At 42.2% G+C, this 16,129-nt stretch overlaps 1 protein-coding gene across 1 annotated transcript; it reads left to right on the forward strand.

Moving 5' to 3' along the window:
• The first annotated feature begins 777 nt into the window (after positions 1-777).
• On the forward strand, positions 778-16,084 carry fkbp9 (FKBP prolyl isomerase 9). The gene is made up of 10 exons (XM_082521802.1): positions 778-1,105; positions 1,856-2,001; positions 5,194-5,383; positions 5,463-5,608; positions 7,832-8,021; positions 11,281-11,426; positions 11,734-11,923; positions 14,055-14,200; positions 14,788-14,951; positions 15,028-16,084. The coding sequence occupies exons 1-10, from the start codon at positions 903-905 to the stop codon at positions 15,205-15,207; spliced, it is 1,701 nt and encodes a 566-aa protein (XP_082377928.1). The 5' UTR covers positions 778-902; the 3' UTR covers positions 15,208-16,084.
• Positions 16,085-16,129: the final 45 nt, after the last annotated feature.

Consider the following 16,129-nt stretch of genomic DNA (forward strand, 5'->3'; position numbering starts at 1 on the left):
CAACTGAAAAACCGGGCTGAAAATCTACATTTCATAACTTATTAGGGAAAGCATGAATTCAAAAAGAGTGTATTTTACCCGAAGGATTTGAGTATTTACCGTCTGCTTTACTTTTTTACAATATTTTTTTCACATTTAAAGCTTGAACCTCTTTCTTGCCTAATTGAACCCCCGGTGAGATTGTCCCCCTCCACCTCTTCTCCTCCCACTGCCACGTAGAAACATTCCTGCTCTGTCTGCCTCCCCTCCAAAAACCTGAACACCACCAACATAACTCTATCTGTGCGTAAAGTCAGCAGCAATCGTTATGCGTGCTGCTTATTCTTACGCTTTGACTATAAATCAGAGGCGTAGCCAGATATGCAGATATTGTTTTTTTTTTTTTATGGATCCAGGTGGATGTGTCCGCATCTGTTTGGAGACCCCAATGTTTCCACGTTGACACATAACTCGGGCAGCACTGCGCAAGAGCAAAGCGCGGTGCCCCAACTATCCCATTCAATTGCAAAGGGCGTTAAGTCAGCTGGAGCGAAACACGGAAGTAATACGTCACTGTGTCAAAATAAGAGTCAAATTTTCTAATCTAATATTGTGTGTTTTTTGCTTGTGTGGCACAGAGATATTGGACCACACGTTTCAACCATTTGTATTTGGGTTTTATTAACAATGCGTCACATTTAGACGAATAGTCAAAGTTTTACTTGTAATATTCAAACCGGATGTAGTGCGGCTTTTTCTCTGGCTTGACACGTGATCAGTCCTATGCTGGAACCAGAAGCAGGACTTGTGTCCAAATCGGAGTAGAGGAAATCAAAGCACCGGGGGACAGGGAGTCAGCGGGCACACAGGCAGGCCGTACCCACAGTTACCTCCATCGTCTCAAATCGTTCTCCTCGGTCACAATGATCAAGTGCGCGCAAGGGGTGTTGTATCTCTCGGTTCTGGTGACGTTCGCCGCCTGCAACGCTCCTCCGGTACCGTTAGACGACATCCTCATTGAGAAAACCTCCGTGCCAGAGCAGTGTGTGCGCGCGGTCAAAGTGGGAGATTTTGTCAGGTATCACTACATCGGCACGTTTCCAGACGGCAACAAGTTCGACTCCAGGTGAGTGTCTCACATCTGCATTATTTCCCTCTCACTTTAGCACCTTTGCGTTTAGAAGACCGGCTGCACGGTCCGAGCAGCGTGCGCGATGCGTAAAAGTGCGCGTTTAGTGGTTCGCCCCTGTGAGCCACGCAGGCAACCAGACAGCCTGAGCTCTGGTGCTTAATCTCAGGGTCCAAAACTGTTTTTGTGTCGTCTGGAAAACAGACGGTAACAGGGATTACACAGGACCCCGATCTGAGAGATAATTTAGTTTCAGTTTTCAGTTTTATTTGTCATATGCAAGTTAGCACAGGGTCAGTTAAACTAGTTTTTGTTTTATGCAGATGCTTCTTCCACGACCTTTAAAGTCCCCCGAACTCCACTTTGCAAACCACTGACAGTGAAAATGTCTTGCACAGTGGTCAGCTGGGCAGACACCCAAAGCCCCACATACACTGTCACATTTGATTTACTGCACAATTGATTACAGCATAAACTATGATGCACTCTGCAGATTAAGATAACACCGTGGCCCAGTTTTAGTGAGAAATAGACTTACATTTTTGCACAAGAGTCTTTATGTTAAATCTTTAGAAATAAAAGGCTGTTAAGATGTTGAAATATGAAAAAGAAAGGCAGTCACTTTAAAAACCTGAAGTCATTGCCTCAAAGGAAATGTGATTAAAGCCAGGGAATAAAACGATTCATGTTACACAGCAACATCCTCATAGATAATTCCCTGACAGTCTGTTTTTGTGCATGTTTTAGTTATGACCGTGGCAGCACGTACAATGTCTTTGTTGGCAAGAAGCAGTTGATTGAAGGGATGGACAAAGCTCTCGTGGGAATGTGTGTCAACGAGAGAAGACTGGTGAAGATCCCACCTCAACTCGCCTACGGAAAACAAGGCTACGGTGCGTATGTCTGAATGTGTGCCAAACTCATATCAGCACATTGCTGTCCTATATGACTGATTGTTTGGAATGAGAACAAAACTTCTGTGCCAAACTCTGGGACGTTAGGGCACAGACTGGTGTTTATCCCTCTGTAGTTACTATAAATATATCTCTGGCAAAGCTAATCATAACAAAGAGAGATCTTGGTGGGATATTTGCAGGAGCACAAGGCGGAGAAGTTACAGTCTTTGATGAATGCTCTGACTTTTGTTCTGTTGAAGTCAGTGGAAGCAAAGAGGAAGTGGGCTGCCCCTAAGCATCCATGTTGAATGATGTCAGAGGGGCATCACAGACCAGGAAGCAGACCAGAGGAAGCCGCTGTGGATTTTCAGCTGTGAATGTTTCTGCATCAGCTGCAAGCAGATACACTGTCACGTCATTAGTGTGTGTGTGGAAATGAAAAAAACCTGGGCCGTTGTTCAGAAATCAGTGTGTTTGTGTGAGAAAATGCATATATTGTGGGAGTCACAGGATGTGAAGCTATGTTTACAAGAAGAGAGAGGTGTGTATATTTGAGAAAGAGCATGAAATATTTCTATCCCATTATCTAATGGGAAAGAGAGAGAAAGAGCGGGCATGTGTAGACAGGTAAAGGCTGAGGCTGTGTCCTCTACCGCTGCCTGTTTTAGAGGGATCAAACAAGGAAAAAGAAAACAGAGCGCTGAGATAGACTGAGCACTCTGAAGTGGTAGAGGGAAAATTTTGCCAGAAGAGACTGCCAACTCATCAGTAGTAAAATCACAATGGCTACCACACACTCAGGCCCTCCATCTCCTCCTCCCGTCCCCTTACCTTCGCTTTCTTCACTTTACATCCATATCTTCTGTCTGCTCACAAAGCTTCTGTGAAACAGTAGAAGAATATTTGAAGAAGCCTATTTCTGCTACTGAAAAACAAAACAAAACACATTTTTGCCATTCATATCTCAAAATCTCAACTTACTAACTCAAACTCATGAAAAAATGACTTGAAATATTGAGCTATTACGTCAAAACTTTTAGATAATAACACGAAATTTTGAGTTATGGGTGACAAAAACTAGATTTTTGTTTCCGGCTTCCACAGAGAAGTGAAGCAGAGACTCCAGAGAAACAGTTTATACCTGCAGTTTATAACGTGCAGAGAACAATCACATTTACACACATACAGTGGGGCAAAAAAGTATTTAGTCAGCCACCGATTGTGCAAGTTCCCCCACCTAAAATGATGACAGAGGTCAGTAATTTGCACCAGAGGTACACTTCAACTGTGAGAGACAGAATGTGAAAAAAAATATCCATGAATCCACATGGTAGGATTTGTAAAGAATTTATTGGTAAATCAGGGTGGAAAATAAGTATTTGGTCAATAACAAAAATACAACTCAATACTTTGTAACATAACCTTTGTTGGCAATAACAGAGGTCAAACGTTTACTATAGGTCTTTACCAGGTTTGCACACACAGTAGCTGGTATTTTGGCCCATTCCTCCATGCAGATCTTCTCGAGAGCAGTGATGTTTTGGGGCTGTCGCCGAGCAACACGGACTTTCAACTCCCGCCACAGATTTTCTATGGGGTTGAGGTCTGGAGACTGGCTAGGCCACTCCAGGACTTTCAAATGCTTCTTACGGAGCCACTCCTTTGTTGCCCGGGCGGTGTGTTTTGGATCATTGTCATGTTGGAAGACCCAGCCTCTTTTCATCTTCAAAGTTCTCACTGATGGAAGGAGGTTTTGGCTCAAAATCTCACCATACATGGCCCCATTCATTCTGTCCTTAACACGGATCAGTCGTCCTGTCCCCTTGGCAGAAAAACAGCCCCATAGCATGATGTTTCCACCCCCATGCTTCACAGTAGGTATGGTGTTCTTGGGATGCAACTCAGTATTCTTCTTCCTCCAAACACGACGAGTTGAGTTTATACCAAAAAGTTCTACTTTGGTTTCATCTGACCACATGACATTGTCCCAATCCTCTGCTGTATCATCCATGTGCTCTCTGGCAAACTTCAGACGGGCCTGGACATGCACTGGCTTCAGCAGCGGAACACGTCTGGCACTGCTGGATTTGATTCCCTGCCGTTGTAGTGTGTTACTGATGGTGACCTTTGTTACTTTGGTCCCAGCTCTCTGCAGGTCATTCACCAGGTCCCCCCGTGTGGTTCTGGGATCTTTGCTCACCGTTCTCATGATCATTTTGACCCCACGGGATGAGATCTTGCGTGGAGCCCCAGATCGAGGGAGATTATCAGTGGTCTTGTATGTCTTCCATTTTCTGATGATTGCTCCCACAGTTGATTTTTTCACACCAAGCTGCTTGCCTATTGTAGATTCACTCTTCCCAGTCTGGTGCAGGTCTACAATACTTTTCCTGGTGTCCTTCGAAAGCTCTTTGGTCTTGGCCATGGCGGAGTTTGGAGTCTGACTGTTTGAGGCTGTGGACAGGTGTCTTTTATACAGATGATGAGTTCAAACAGGTGCCATTCATACAGGTAACGAGTGGGGGACAGAAAAGCTTCTTACAGAAGACGTTACAGGTCTGTGAGAGCCAGAGATTTTCCTTGTTTGAGGTGACCAAATACTTATTTTCCACCCTGATTTACAAATAAATTCTTTACAAATCCTACCATGTGGATTCATGGATTTTTTTTTCACATTCTGTCTCTCACAGTTGAAGTGTACCTCTGGTGCAAATTACTGACCTCTGTCATCATTTTAAGTGGGGGAACTTGCACAATCGGTGGCTGACTAAATACTTTTTTGCCCCACTGTATTATATACACTCACCAGTCAATTTATTAGGTACACCTTGCTAGTACTAGGTTGGACCATCTTGTGGCGCCAGAGCTGCCTAAATGTTTTGAGGCATAAATTCAACCATGTGCTGGAAACATTTCCGAGAGACTTTGGTCCATATTGACATGATAACATCACAAAGCTGCTGCAGATTTGTTGGTCACGCATCCACGATGTGAATGTCCAGTTTAACTTAACTAAAAATTTCAGCTACAGGAAAGAAATCAAATCAAAAGGAAGGTTAAAACACTTAAAACTGAACAATATCAGGATTTCCTGTAAAAGCTCATCAGAAAAACCAGAATCGATTGTTTATTTAATCCAGATATCCCACTGCAGAGTTTAAGAATCACCTGCCGTCCTCTCCTCCACAGGTGACATCATCCCTCCTGACTCCATCCTCCACTTTGACGTCCTGCTCCTCGATGTGTGGAACCCCGAGGATGGCGTCCAGACAAACACTTACCACACGCCCTCCGTCTGCTCCAGAAAGGTGGAAGTGTCTGACTACATCCGCTACCACTATAACGGCACGCTGCTGGACGGGACCCTCTTTGATTCCAGGTTTGTCTCGTACAAGCTGTCATTCATGCATCAATCCACCTGCACACTTACAGCCTGTTTTCGCCACTCTCTGCTGCAGTCACACCCGCATGAGGACCTATGACACTTACGTCGGGATCGGCTGGCTGATCGCCGGTATGGATCAGGGTCTTCTGGGAATGTGTGTTGGAGAGAGGCGCATCATCACTATGCCCCCATCACTTGGATATGGAGAGAATGGAGATGGTGAGTTTTGATGTGATTAGTTCCTTAAAGTCTTCTGTCAGACTGACGACCTGTCTATGGCGTACCCCGTCTCCTGCTCTACGACAGCTGGGATAAGCAGTCAAGAAAATAGACGGATGGATTTCCAGTTTCTTCAAGTTTTACTACAAACACTAGAATTTAGGTGAAAAGAAGCAGCTGCACTAATACCATCCAATATGTATCCTGTTAATCACACTAGGCTGAGTTTAGATAGATCTACAATAAACAAGACACTTTAAGTAAACGTGCCACACAATGACCTTATAGTATGAGAGAGTGCAGAGGCGGCAAAAGTACAGATATTAGGTACTTAAGTAGAAGTACTAGGGTTTAGAAGTACTCTGATCAAAGTTAAAGTACTGATTTAACTTCTTTACTCAAGTAAAAGTAAAAAAGTACAGGCTCAGAAATGTACTCAAAGTAATTATGTAAAAAGTTATTTTTTTAGAGGACTTTTCTGCACCTTGTGGAACCTTGTGGTATATTAATATAATAAAATATTAATTTAACAAAATGACATTATAAAATGGGAATAGAAATTGTATATGTTTAGTTAGTCTGACAAACTTTGTGGATATAAATGTTAGATGTGAAAAGAGCTGACCTTTAAAAAAACATTACTCCCTTTGTCCTCCCTCCTCTTCTGTAGGGCTAGCTAGATGCTGAAGTACCACGAAAAACTTACCACAAAACTTGTGAACAGTCACACTTGTTCAAAACAAACAAACAAAAACAAACAAAAAACCAACTTTAACCCACTGGTGGTATATATTATGCATAAACGATATCGTTTTGCCTCTTTCATCCATTTATGTGCAATAACCCCGGTGACTGATACACCATTAGGATTAGTTTTCGTGTATTACTGTTTAGGCTCATATCGAATTAACGCTTTGAAGGCCCACTGTGATATAAAATAACAATAACTCCCCTCAAATGTCTTTAACTAAAGGTAATGAGCCTGTTTTGAAAATCTAAGTATACACAAATATATTTGTGTGAAAACGTATGGAGTAAAAGTACAAAGCAGCCAGAAAAATAACTTCGTAACTAAAGTACAGATACCTGAAAAATTCAACTTAAGTACAGTAACTGAGCATTTGTATTTATACTTTCTACCGCTTTACAAGAGTGATAAAAAGAAAGAAAAGTAGACAGTAAAAGTAAGACTGACACTGTTTAAAGGTAGTGGAAATTGCATTAATAAAAAAAACACTATAAACTGAAGAAAAACAGCTGCATGTGTCATGGCTACTGAACGGACCCACACGCAGACAGTTCTTTCAAGGAAACAAAAAGGGGATTTATTTACAATAGGGATCACCTTAGTGCAAAATATATGTACAGTGAGTTGGGAGGGGGTCCAGGGCTCCAGGGAGAGAAGGGGGGGGGGGGGGGATCCACACACACGCTTCCTCTTCCACTCAGTCACCGCCACCGCTCCTCCGCACACACGCACTCCTCTTCAGCCGCACTCGCTCCAACACTCCACACACTGCCCCACTTGGACAGGTCCGGTGATTCGGTCCAGAATCTACAGACAGAAGGTCAAAGGTTAGTTCCACAACATAAAACACGTGTAAGCGATTCTTCTTTGAATATGCCGCGAGCACGAACTCAGGTGGTTCGACGTTCCAGCGGTGAGCTGCTCTGTGCCACTGCCTTAAATAGCAGCTGGGGAAATCAGCCAGATCAGCCGCAGGTGGACACCATCCACAGGGGTGCGTGGGCCAAGAGTGAGAGCCCGTAATGAGCTCCACCCAGGCAGAGAGGAGGAGGAGAGACAAAAAACTAAAACGAACAACAACAAAACCTGTAGCCAGCGTGGGCCAACCAGAGAGACACGGGGACCGTGACAGCATGCAGGTAAAATAAGTTAAGTAATAGGAAGTTTATCCTTCATCCATTGCGCAGCACGGTTATGTGACTACCTGCTGGAGGAAATTAAGATGGAATGATTCACAACACCTTTGTGTATGTGAGTTATTAACAAGTTCAACTGAAACTGGTTGTGTTTAAGGGTAAGAAAACCCGCTTACTCACACTCTATCATTAACAAGCACAAACATTATTACTAAGGCTCCCGTGCTCTCATCTTCACATCACATTATCGTGATCTGATTTGCTGAAAGTTTGGGAATAGCAACCTGAGCCCAGAAAAATAAAGAGTTTAGCTTCTTCGTCATCTTCTTCTCTCCTCAGGCAGTGACATCCCAGGACAGGCTTCCCTGGTGTTTGATGTTGTCCTCTTGGACCTCCACAATCCCAGAGACGGGATCACAGTGACTAACCAAGTGGCGCCCGAGTCCTGCACGAGGAAGAGTGTTTCTGGAGACTTTGTGCGTTACCACTACAACGGCAGCCTTCTGGATGGGACATTTTTCGATTCTAGGTATGTATTCATCATAGAGGGAAACTTGTTCTCGTGGTTCCTAAATAAAAACCGTTTATTGCCCGCTGTTTCTCAAGTAGCCTCACGGTGGCAGCATTTCTCTGGAGACACAAAGAGGAATCAAAACTTAAACTTCAAGTAGAAACTTCCTGCACATCTGTGTCACATAATAGTGTAACTGTTTTAAGTTTAAAATCTCTCTTCTTGTGGTATTTCTTGTGGATTTGAAAAAGCCTGATTTAGAGCGGCATTGCTTGTATGCTAAATTTAGAACCACAAAGGACACAAATAAGAGATACAGTCAGAAACTAATTTGATTTGAAAAATCAAAACAAAACGCAAGAAAGGTGTGGTTTAGTTTTCTGAAGAAAGATGTCATATGTAATAAGATAAGATTTCATCATTTATCATCATCATTTCATCTATCAGGTCAAGTACATGCGCCCAACAACTTGTTGAATCTGTGCCACAAAGAAATAACACGAAATGTACCACGAAATATTGCCAGTGAATGCAAGAAAAAAGGAAAAAAGAAACACATTTGCACTCATAGCTGATTTGCACTGTGTGCATTTCTTTGGTATCTGCGTCATATGACGCAGAGTTATTCAAGGTAAACAAACAAATGTACAAACAAATGCACGCTGTTGGTTGCAGCTTACGCCCAGTGGTTTTGAGGGTAAGATCGTTTCCTGCTGTTGAATGCATCATCACCAAATGAGCTGACGTTGGATTTTAACGTCTGGGTAGTCTCACAGCTAAGTGTCTTTATCCTTATTCCACACAGCTAGCAGCTAGCACACTGTGTCCATCACAATAAAGCCAGTAAATCTGGTATTGTTCATTTAACCTCAGTCTAAGGTAATGCACATAAACATTCAGCATCTTCAGAGAGAGGCTCTGCGGTTCTTGGAGGTTTTGCAGATGTTGAATGAGAACATTCCCTTTAGGAGCTTCTTTCAAAACAAGGGAGAGTTGATTTTAGATGCAGCAGCATTTTTTTTTAGCTTGTTTAGTATTTATTTGTGTGTAGGAATTACATTTACACCCTAAATGCAGGAAACCAATAAGCGGGTAATGAGTCACTCCTGAATTCAGTCATCCAAATCGTGAGTTAATAAGGACTAACATCTGCCTCTATTAGACTGTTTATTTTCAGCATAACCATATTTGCATATACAGTGTGCTGAAATATCGTCTCCCCCTTAGGTCTACGTGAATCAAAAATATATTTTAAAAAATTAAAATCTGCAAAACTCAAAAACTACGAGTTTTAATTAAATCAAATCACATTTATTTCTTTAGCACATTTAAAAGACCAGTGTACATCATAGAGCTTCACAATAGTACCGCAATGTGGGGAGAAACAAGGGACAAATTGAACAATTACAATAAGATGGTATGGAGTGCAAGCCGGAAGAAAGTCAAACTAATTTGCTTCAAAGGCTAAATTACACAGGTAAGTTTTTAGGCACGATTTAAACAATTGAATAGATTCAGATGTACGGACATCAACTGGGAGATTATTCCAGAGTCTAGGAGCGGCAACAGCAAAGGCACGGTCACCTCTGGCTTTTCAACGAGACCTTGGTTGCACTAAGAGCAGTTGGCTAGAAGATCTTAGTGCTCTCTTGGGGTTATACAGGTCAAGGAGATCAGTTAAATAACTAGGTGCTGTTAAATACCCCAATTCTTTGATCTTTGGGCTGAAGGAAGAACAACACTGAGTGTTTAATGCTCAATCAACAATCTCTTTATTCCATACAACACTTTCCACAGGAGGGTGTCTTGAAGTGTGTGACAGTTACACATAGCTTCTTCCCCTCCCCCCTCCAGGGTCATGAAGCCTAAACCCTCACATTCTTTCTATCTTACGGCGCCTAAGTGATGGCCTTGGCTTCCTGTTTTATCTCTTCCTGATGAGATGGGGCAGAAAACCTCTACCCAGTATGCTGTGTTCTCTTTGTAATCTGAAAAAGGAAGGTCATGATTCTACACAAACAGCATTTCTTATAACTCAGCAGTGTAATGCATCATAAAACAGTCTAATAAATCTAATGTTTTCTCACCTTCTTGTAGATCTGGAGTGTAATGCAACCTAAAACAATATGATGATTTCACAATCTTTAATCAAAGGCATAATGTGGCCTATATAGCGGTATAATGAGCTGCTTTTATGCACTTTCTGGTTCAGTTTTGAAGACATCACCGTATTCAAAACACATCAATCATGATTCCTCCTCAATGGCTAATCGTAAACATAAAACAAAAATAATCTTTCCAAAACAACCTCCTATGTCTGCTGCAAATGTCAAGGCGACCCGATAACCACAATAATAGAGTATAAAAAACTATTTATACACAGAATTTAACACTGTAACCTGACGTGTGTAGATTCGTAGTCATCCCGGTCATGGTAGTCTCAGGAGCTTAGGGCGCCCGACTGTCTGCCACCTACAATGCTGGTGCCTCAATCTCCACTCACATCTTGCATCTCAATGAGTCACAGGATGGTGCAAGGCCTCACAATGGTTTCACACAAAACCTCTCCTGTTATTGACCCATGCCGTTTTCACACCTTGACTCATGATTAATGGGTCAACAACTCCTTTAAGGGACAACCCCCGCTAGGGTTTAAATACCTGGGACTCTCTACCGGTTTGTTTTGCAAATGAAGAAGTTTCTCAGATGAGAGGTGAAACTTCTTCAAGAAACTTAAAGAAGTCCAGTGGCTTTCTTTCCAAGCTTCTTAGACTATAACCAGTACAAAATTTAACATGGATAGCAGGGATTAAAGAGGAACTGTGATAATAACGCGTCATATTTCTAAAGACAATCACAAAACATGTCAGATCAAGTGTTATCTGTTATCTGTCTTATCCATTAGAGAGAGAAGTGTGCATTGTTGCCCGTGTGTGTACAAGTCTGAACTAAGAGAGCAAAACTTACAAAATTTGGGTGACACTGGTGTGATCCGACAGCAGACTGGGTAGAGGGCATATCACAAAGGAGGAAATTAAGTCCCTGGTTTGATTATCTGCTAGATAGATGTTTTTTGTGTGTGTTTATCTCTTTGTTCATTACCCTGTGTCTATAAAGGAAAACTGACTTTTGCAATGTGTTGCGGTGTTTTTACCTCCTCCATATCGGCGTGCATCTGAAACTCAAGCTTAAGCTATGACTAACTTTATTATATGAGGGTAAAAAACAAACTGTTTTTACCTTCAAAATTATTTTCCTAATATTTTCTTTTCCTCAGCTACTCTCGTAATCGTACCTACGACACATACGTGGGTCGAGGCTACGTGATCGCCGGCATGGATGAGGGCCTGATCGGAGTCTGCATTGGGGAGAGACGCACCATCACCATCCCCCCGCATCTCGGTTACGGAGAGGAGGGCACAGGTGCGTATGTGTAATGCTCAGATTCATTGGCTCAGTGAGAGAAAGATCATAAGAGTCATGAGCCATGAGATCAGAAGTGCTTGTTGTGCCATTTATCATGCGTTCTTCTTGTGGTAGAGAAAACAGAAGGTCTGCTGTAGCGACGAGACATAAACGTTCGTTTTTGAGAACGTCTTTGTACAAATGTGCACGCTTTCCACTCAAGATTCAATAAATTAAAAAGAAATTCTGGATTCTTGTTTTGACTGAAATCACAGGTAGATTCAACTCATTTTTTCCCCTTTCCACATCTCTCTCTCTCTCTCAGGCACAAAGATTCCAGGCTCAGCAGTGCTGGTGTTCGACGTCCACATCATCGACTTCCACAACCCCTCGGATAACACTGAGATCACCGCCACTTTCAAGCCAGAAGAGTGTGACAAGCAAACTAAGAAGGGAGACTTTGTTAAATACCACTACAATGCCTCTCTGATGGACGGCACATCCATCGACTCCACGTAAGTAAAGCTCTGTTGGACTCTTCTGGGAGAGCAAAAAAAAAAAAAGGTAACAGAGAAACTGAGACTTATTAGTGCAGAGTTGGGATTGACCTAAATGGAGGCGTCAGCGTAAAGGTGGGAGTTAAAATTTAATAGCAAGGCCACCTTCTTCCAGACCACCTGCAGGAGCGAAAGAATGGGGGGTTGAGAGCTTAGTGGGGGGAGGGACGACACACAGTGAACCATGTCTGAGGCCAGCTGAAATCCCCGGCTGGAACAAGGTTTTGGGGCAGAGGGAGTGCTTCGGATTTTGGCCAATTTACTCTACATCCTGATATATTAGAGAACCGGTTAATAATTCTTAAGAGATCAGGTAAAGCGTGTTATAGCTGTGAAATCAGGACCAGAGCATCATCAACATTCAGATAATTTTAAAAATTTGATTTAAAAACTTTAAGCAGTGATCACAGAGTCTCTCAAGTTTTACTTGCAGCAAGAAGTCAGAGGGTACAGATTAAGACTAAAACTTACAGCTCACGGATGCCATTATAGCTGGAGTCACATCCTAAGTTACACAATTAGCCTTTCAAAATTGTGGAATTTTCCATACATGTGCCATCATGCCGAGGCATACAATCTTATCTTTATTAGCTCCGACTCAGCCCCGTTTCAGGGTCAGTTTTCTTTTCAACAGCAGTCTTCTTGCAAGTACATCATAATCAACTGATCTCATACAGACGTAAGTCGAGCAACAGTTTAACATAATTAAAAATTTTCCTGTAATTAAGAGGGCAGCAATAGATGGCATGATAGGAACTATGACAGAGGTCACATGTAGTGGGTTGATAGCAGGTTAGTAAAGCTGTTGCTAGGTTAAAAATTGGAGGTGAGATTCAAGTCATTTTTAAGCAACTGTCGATTCAGTTTTTAAAATTCTGTTTAAAAGTAAAACATAAAAAGGGCCATTAGAGGAGAGCAGAACTCACTGAAAACAATTTATTGAAATTCTACAAAAGTGCAGAATCAGTGAATAAAAAGCGGAGGCATCCACCAGATGTCAACCAATAAGCACGTAGATCCACCACAACAGAACCAAGCTTCCCTGAGTCCTCACTTAAACACAGAGACGAGTCATTCTCTGATTTTTTCGTCACCATCCTGACCAAAAACATGTGTTATATGCACAAAAGCTTCATAATGTAGCTATAATATGTAGCCTACAAGATTATTCATGGTAAACATGACTCTGTAACAGTTTCCCCAATGTCCAGCTTGCTGGTCTGGAGCAAAGCCACAAAGCCACAGCAAGATCAGACCATGTAAAGCTCAAGAGCTACATCTCAGACTCAGTTAGCATGGTAAATAAGAGTACAGTTAGCTGTCAGGAGAAAGCCTCTTCTTTCTAAAGAGGTTCGCAAAGTTGCATCAGAGCAAACGACAAGACTTCAGGAGAAGATTTTGTTTGGACAGATGAGACCAAAGCAGAGATGTGTGATGATTTGTGCTTTTTTGCATAGAAACAGCTTCAGGCAGACTGAAGAGGGGGTGTGTCGGATTTCAGCCTTCAAACAGACCTTTTAGCAAGTTTCCTCTTACAGATGTGCATTCAAGTGCGCATAGGTGGTGGTGAAAGCGCCACTTTGTTCACGTTATGCATTTGAAAAAGAAAACTGTCGCTCTACATGTGAATTTCCTTTTTTCCCCCTTTTTATTCCTCACAGCCACTTTAAACTCCTGGTTTAGTGTCCAGCTATCACAAAGATAACATAAGTAGGATCTCTTGAATGGTGAGCTCTTTGTCTGAGCTGTGAGCTCTTTATATAGTAACGATCCCCAGCAATGAGGTCTGCAGGGTCATGTCTCCTCACTGTTTAATGGTTGTTTGAATCCACAATTGTGAGTCATCCTAGCAGCAGGTTATAATTTGCAAAAGTCTTCTTAATGCTGTGGATTCAAACCCACATCGTGATCCTCTGGCCTGCTGAAATTAAGGAAATACACATTATGTTTACAAGTTGAAACTTTTACTTATTCTTAAACAAGAATAAATAAGAAAAACAGATCTCATGTGTGTAGACAGAAATGATGGACATGCTTCCTTTAGCACGGCGACTAATATGCAGCTGTTTTATATGTTTATCTGTTTCAGGTATAATTATGGGAAGACATACAACATAGTCCTGGGAGCAAACCAGGTGGTCCCGGGGATGGAGGATGGACTCATGGACATGTGTGTGGGAGAGAGAAGACACCTTGTTATTCCTCCTCATCTGGGCTATGGGGAGAGGGGAGTCAGTGAGTCACGCACACACGCCCGCACACTCACACTCAGAATGTGTGTGTTTCATTTTAAACTAAATGTGTGTTTCATTTCATTTAAAATGAAACACACATTTTTACTGCGTGCACCTTTCTAGTGGTGCAACACATGAAAGGTTTCTTTCAGTTTCCAGTCATAAAATAAAATTATTGTAAGTATTTACTTAGTTTTGCTGTCTAGCCTGGTCAGGGATGAAAATCCACTTATCAGCAGATTTGGGAAATGCACTGAACCCCTATAGCTCCTCCTGTGGGTGGTGGGCGACACACGAGGGTCTTTCTGGTACTGCCGGGCCTGCCCAGATAAGCAGGAGGAGAGTAGGAGAGAGGATGGATGGATTTAACATGAGAGTAGCATCAGTTCTCCTCATTTAACTAAAAGGATAACCATATTTCCACATTTGTCAAATAGTTCATTGAGCACACAATGACTGTAAACTCCATTTTATAATTTTATAACTTGAGGTTAAAGCACCCAGTGAGCAGTAGAGATAGTTCTCTCTTTTCAGCGGATGTCTGGAACGAGTCACAGTGATTTATTGAGCTTTTATTTGTGCGTCCAGCTGGTGAGGTTCCAGGCAGTGCCGTGCTGGTGTTTGACATCGAGCTGGTTGACATGGAGGAAGGACTTCCCGAAGGCTACATGTTCATCTGGAACGACGAGGTGTCTCCAGACCTCTTCTCTGAGATGGACAAAAACACCGACAAAGAGGTGGAGCCCTCTGAGGTATGTCAAGTTGCTCTTATCAAGATTTTCTCTTAACCATCACCATTAATTTACCATCCCCTTTTTGTTTGCACAGTTCACTGACTACATCATGCGGCAGGTGACTGAGGGTAAAGGTCGCCTGGCTCCTGGCTTTGATCCTTACCGCATCATTGACAACATGTTCTCCAACCAGGACCGCAACGGTGACGGAAAGATCACAGAGGCAGAGTTCAAACTTAAAGCCGATGAGGCTGCTGCCCACGACGAGCTATGACGTGCTTTATAGCGCGAGGGTATAAGGCAAAGGGTCAGATAGTTGGGGAAATGGGGACTGATAGTAAATTTGTGGGTGGTAGAGTAGCTGCAGATGGGTTTGTATGTTTAAAGTGTGGAGGGGGAAATGGGCTGACAGAGATTTTGTGGACTTAGATGATAGAGTTAAAGGATGTCTCGTCCATGAAGTGCCAATTGAGTCTGAGAAGAAATAACGAGTATGTAGGATTTAGAAAAAAATCATGTAATTTGAGGACTACGATGGAAATGAATGAATTTTTTAACCTCCTTTCTCATCAAAGGGTATAAAAGCACTCCTGTGTGAGAGAACAAACAAGTGCCTAGTTCCACTTCATCTAGATTAAAAACTCTTTTGACTTTACAGACTTTTATTTTCTTATTTTCTACTCAGTTTGTCCAAACTGTCTTGACAGGAGCACCGAGTTATTCATAATTAACTGTGATACACTGTGATGGAAGAAAGGTTCTTACTCAGAGCTGCCGCTGTTTTTAAAAGTGAAAAATAATAGGGTTTTATTTCCTTTATTTACATTCAACACCTCCCACTGTTTCACTTTTAAATGTCAGCCCACCTTCTGTGTTTTCAGTCACCCTCCAGCTGTCAGGTCTGAAACCTCCATTCCTTCACTCGTTTTTGGTCTACTGTTTGTTCCTTTGCTTGTTTCGGTCTTCTCTGGATGTCTGGCGCGGTTTAGGAATTCGTGTGCAAGTGTGTGCGTGTGTGTGCAAGAGTGAGACAGAGCTATGCAAATAGAGGTTTTTTTTTTTAACTTTTACATTCAGGAGAACACTAAGGCTTGATGTCGCCTGTATCAGCTGAAGATTTCATTCAATTAAATGACCTGGCCTAAATATAATGCTCGCATTGTGTCTTCATTATCAGGTTGATGCCTACATGAGTG

The sequence above is a fragment of the Aulonocara stuartgranti genome (genome assembly GCF_965226115.1).
Source record: "Aulonocara stuartgranti genome assembly, chromosome: 22".
In the NCBI taxonomy this organism is placed as follows: Eukaryota; Metazoa; Chordata; class Actinopteri; order Cichliformes; family Cichlidae; genus Aulonocara; species Aulonocara stuartgranti.

What these genes read in the sequence shown, in the direction of transcription:
- fkbp9 (XM_082521802.1), top strand. Translation starts at nt 903, where the DNA reads ATGATCAAGTGCGCGCAAGGGGTGTTGTATCTCTCGGTTCTGGTGACG. An exon ending in TTACGGAGAGGAGGGCACAG is followed by an intron (nt 11,427 to 11,733) that starts GTGCGTATGTGT and finishes TCTCTCTCTCAG; the next exon opens with GCACAAAGATTCCAGGCTCA. An exon ending in AAGAGGTGGAGCCCTCTGAG is followed by an intron (nt 14,952 to 15,027) that starts GTATGTCAAGTT and finishes TTGTTTGCACAG; the next exon opens with TTCACTGACTACATCATGCG.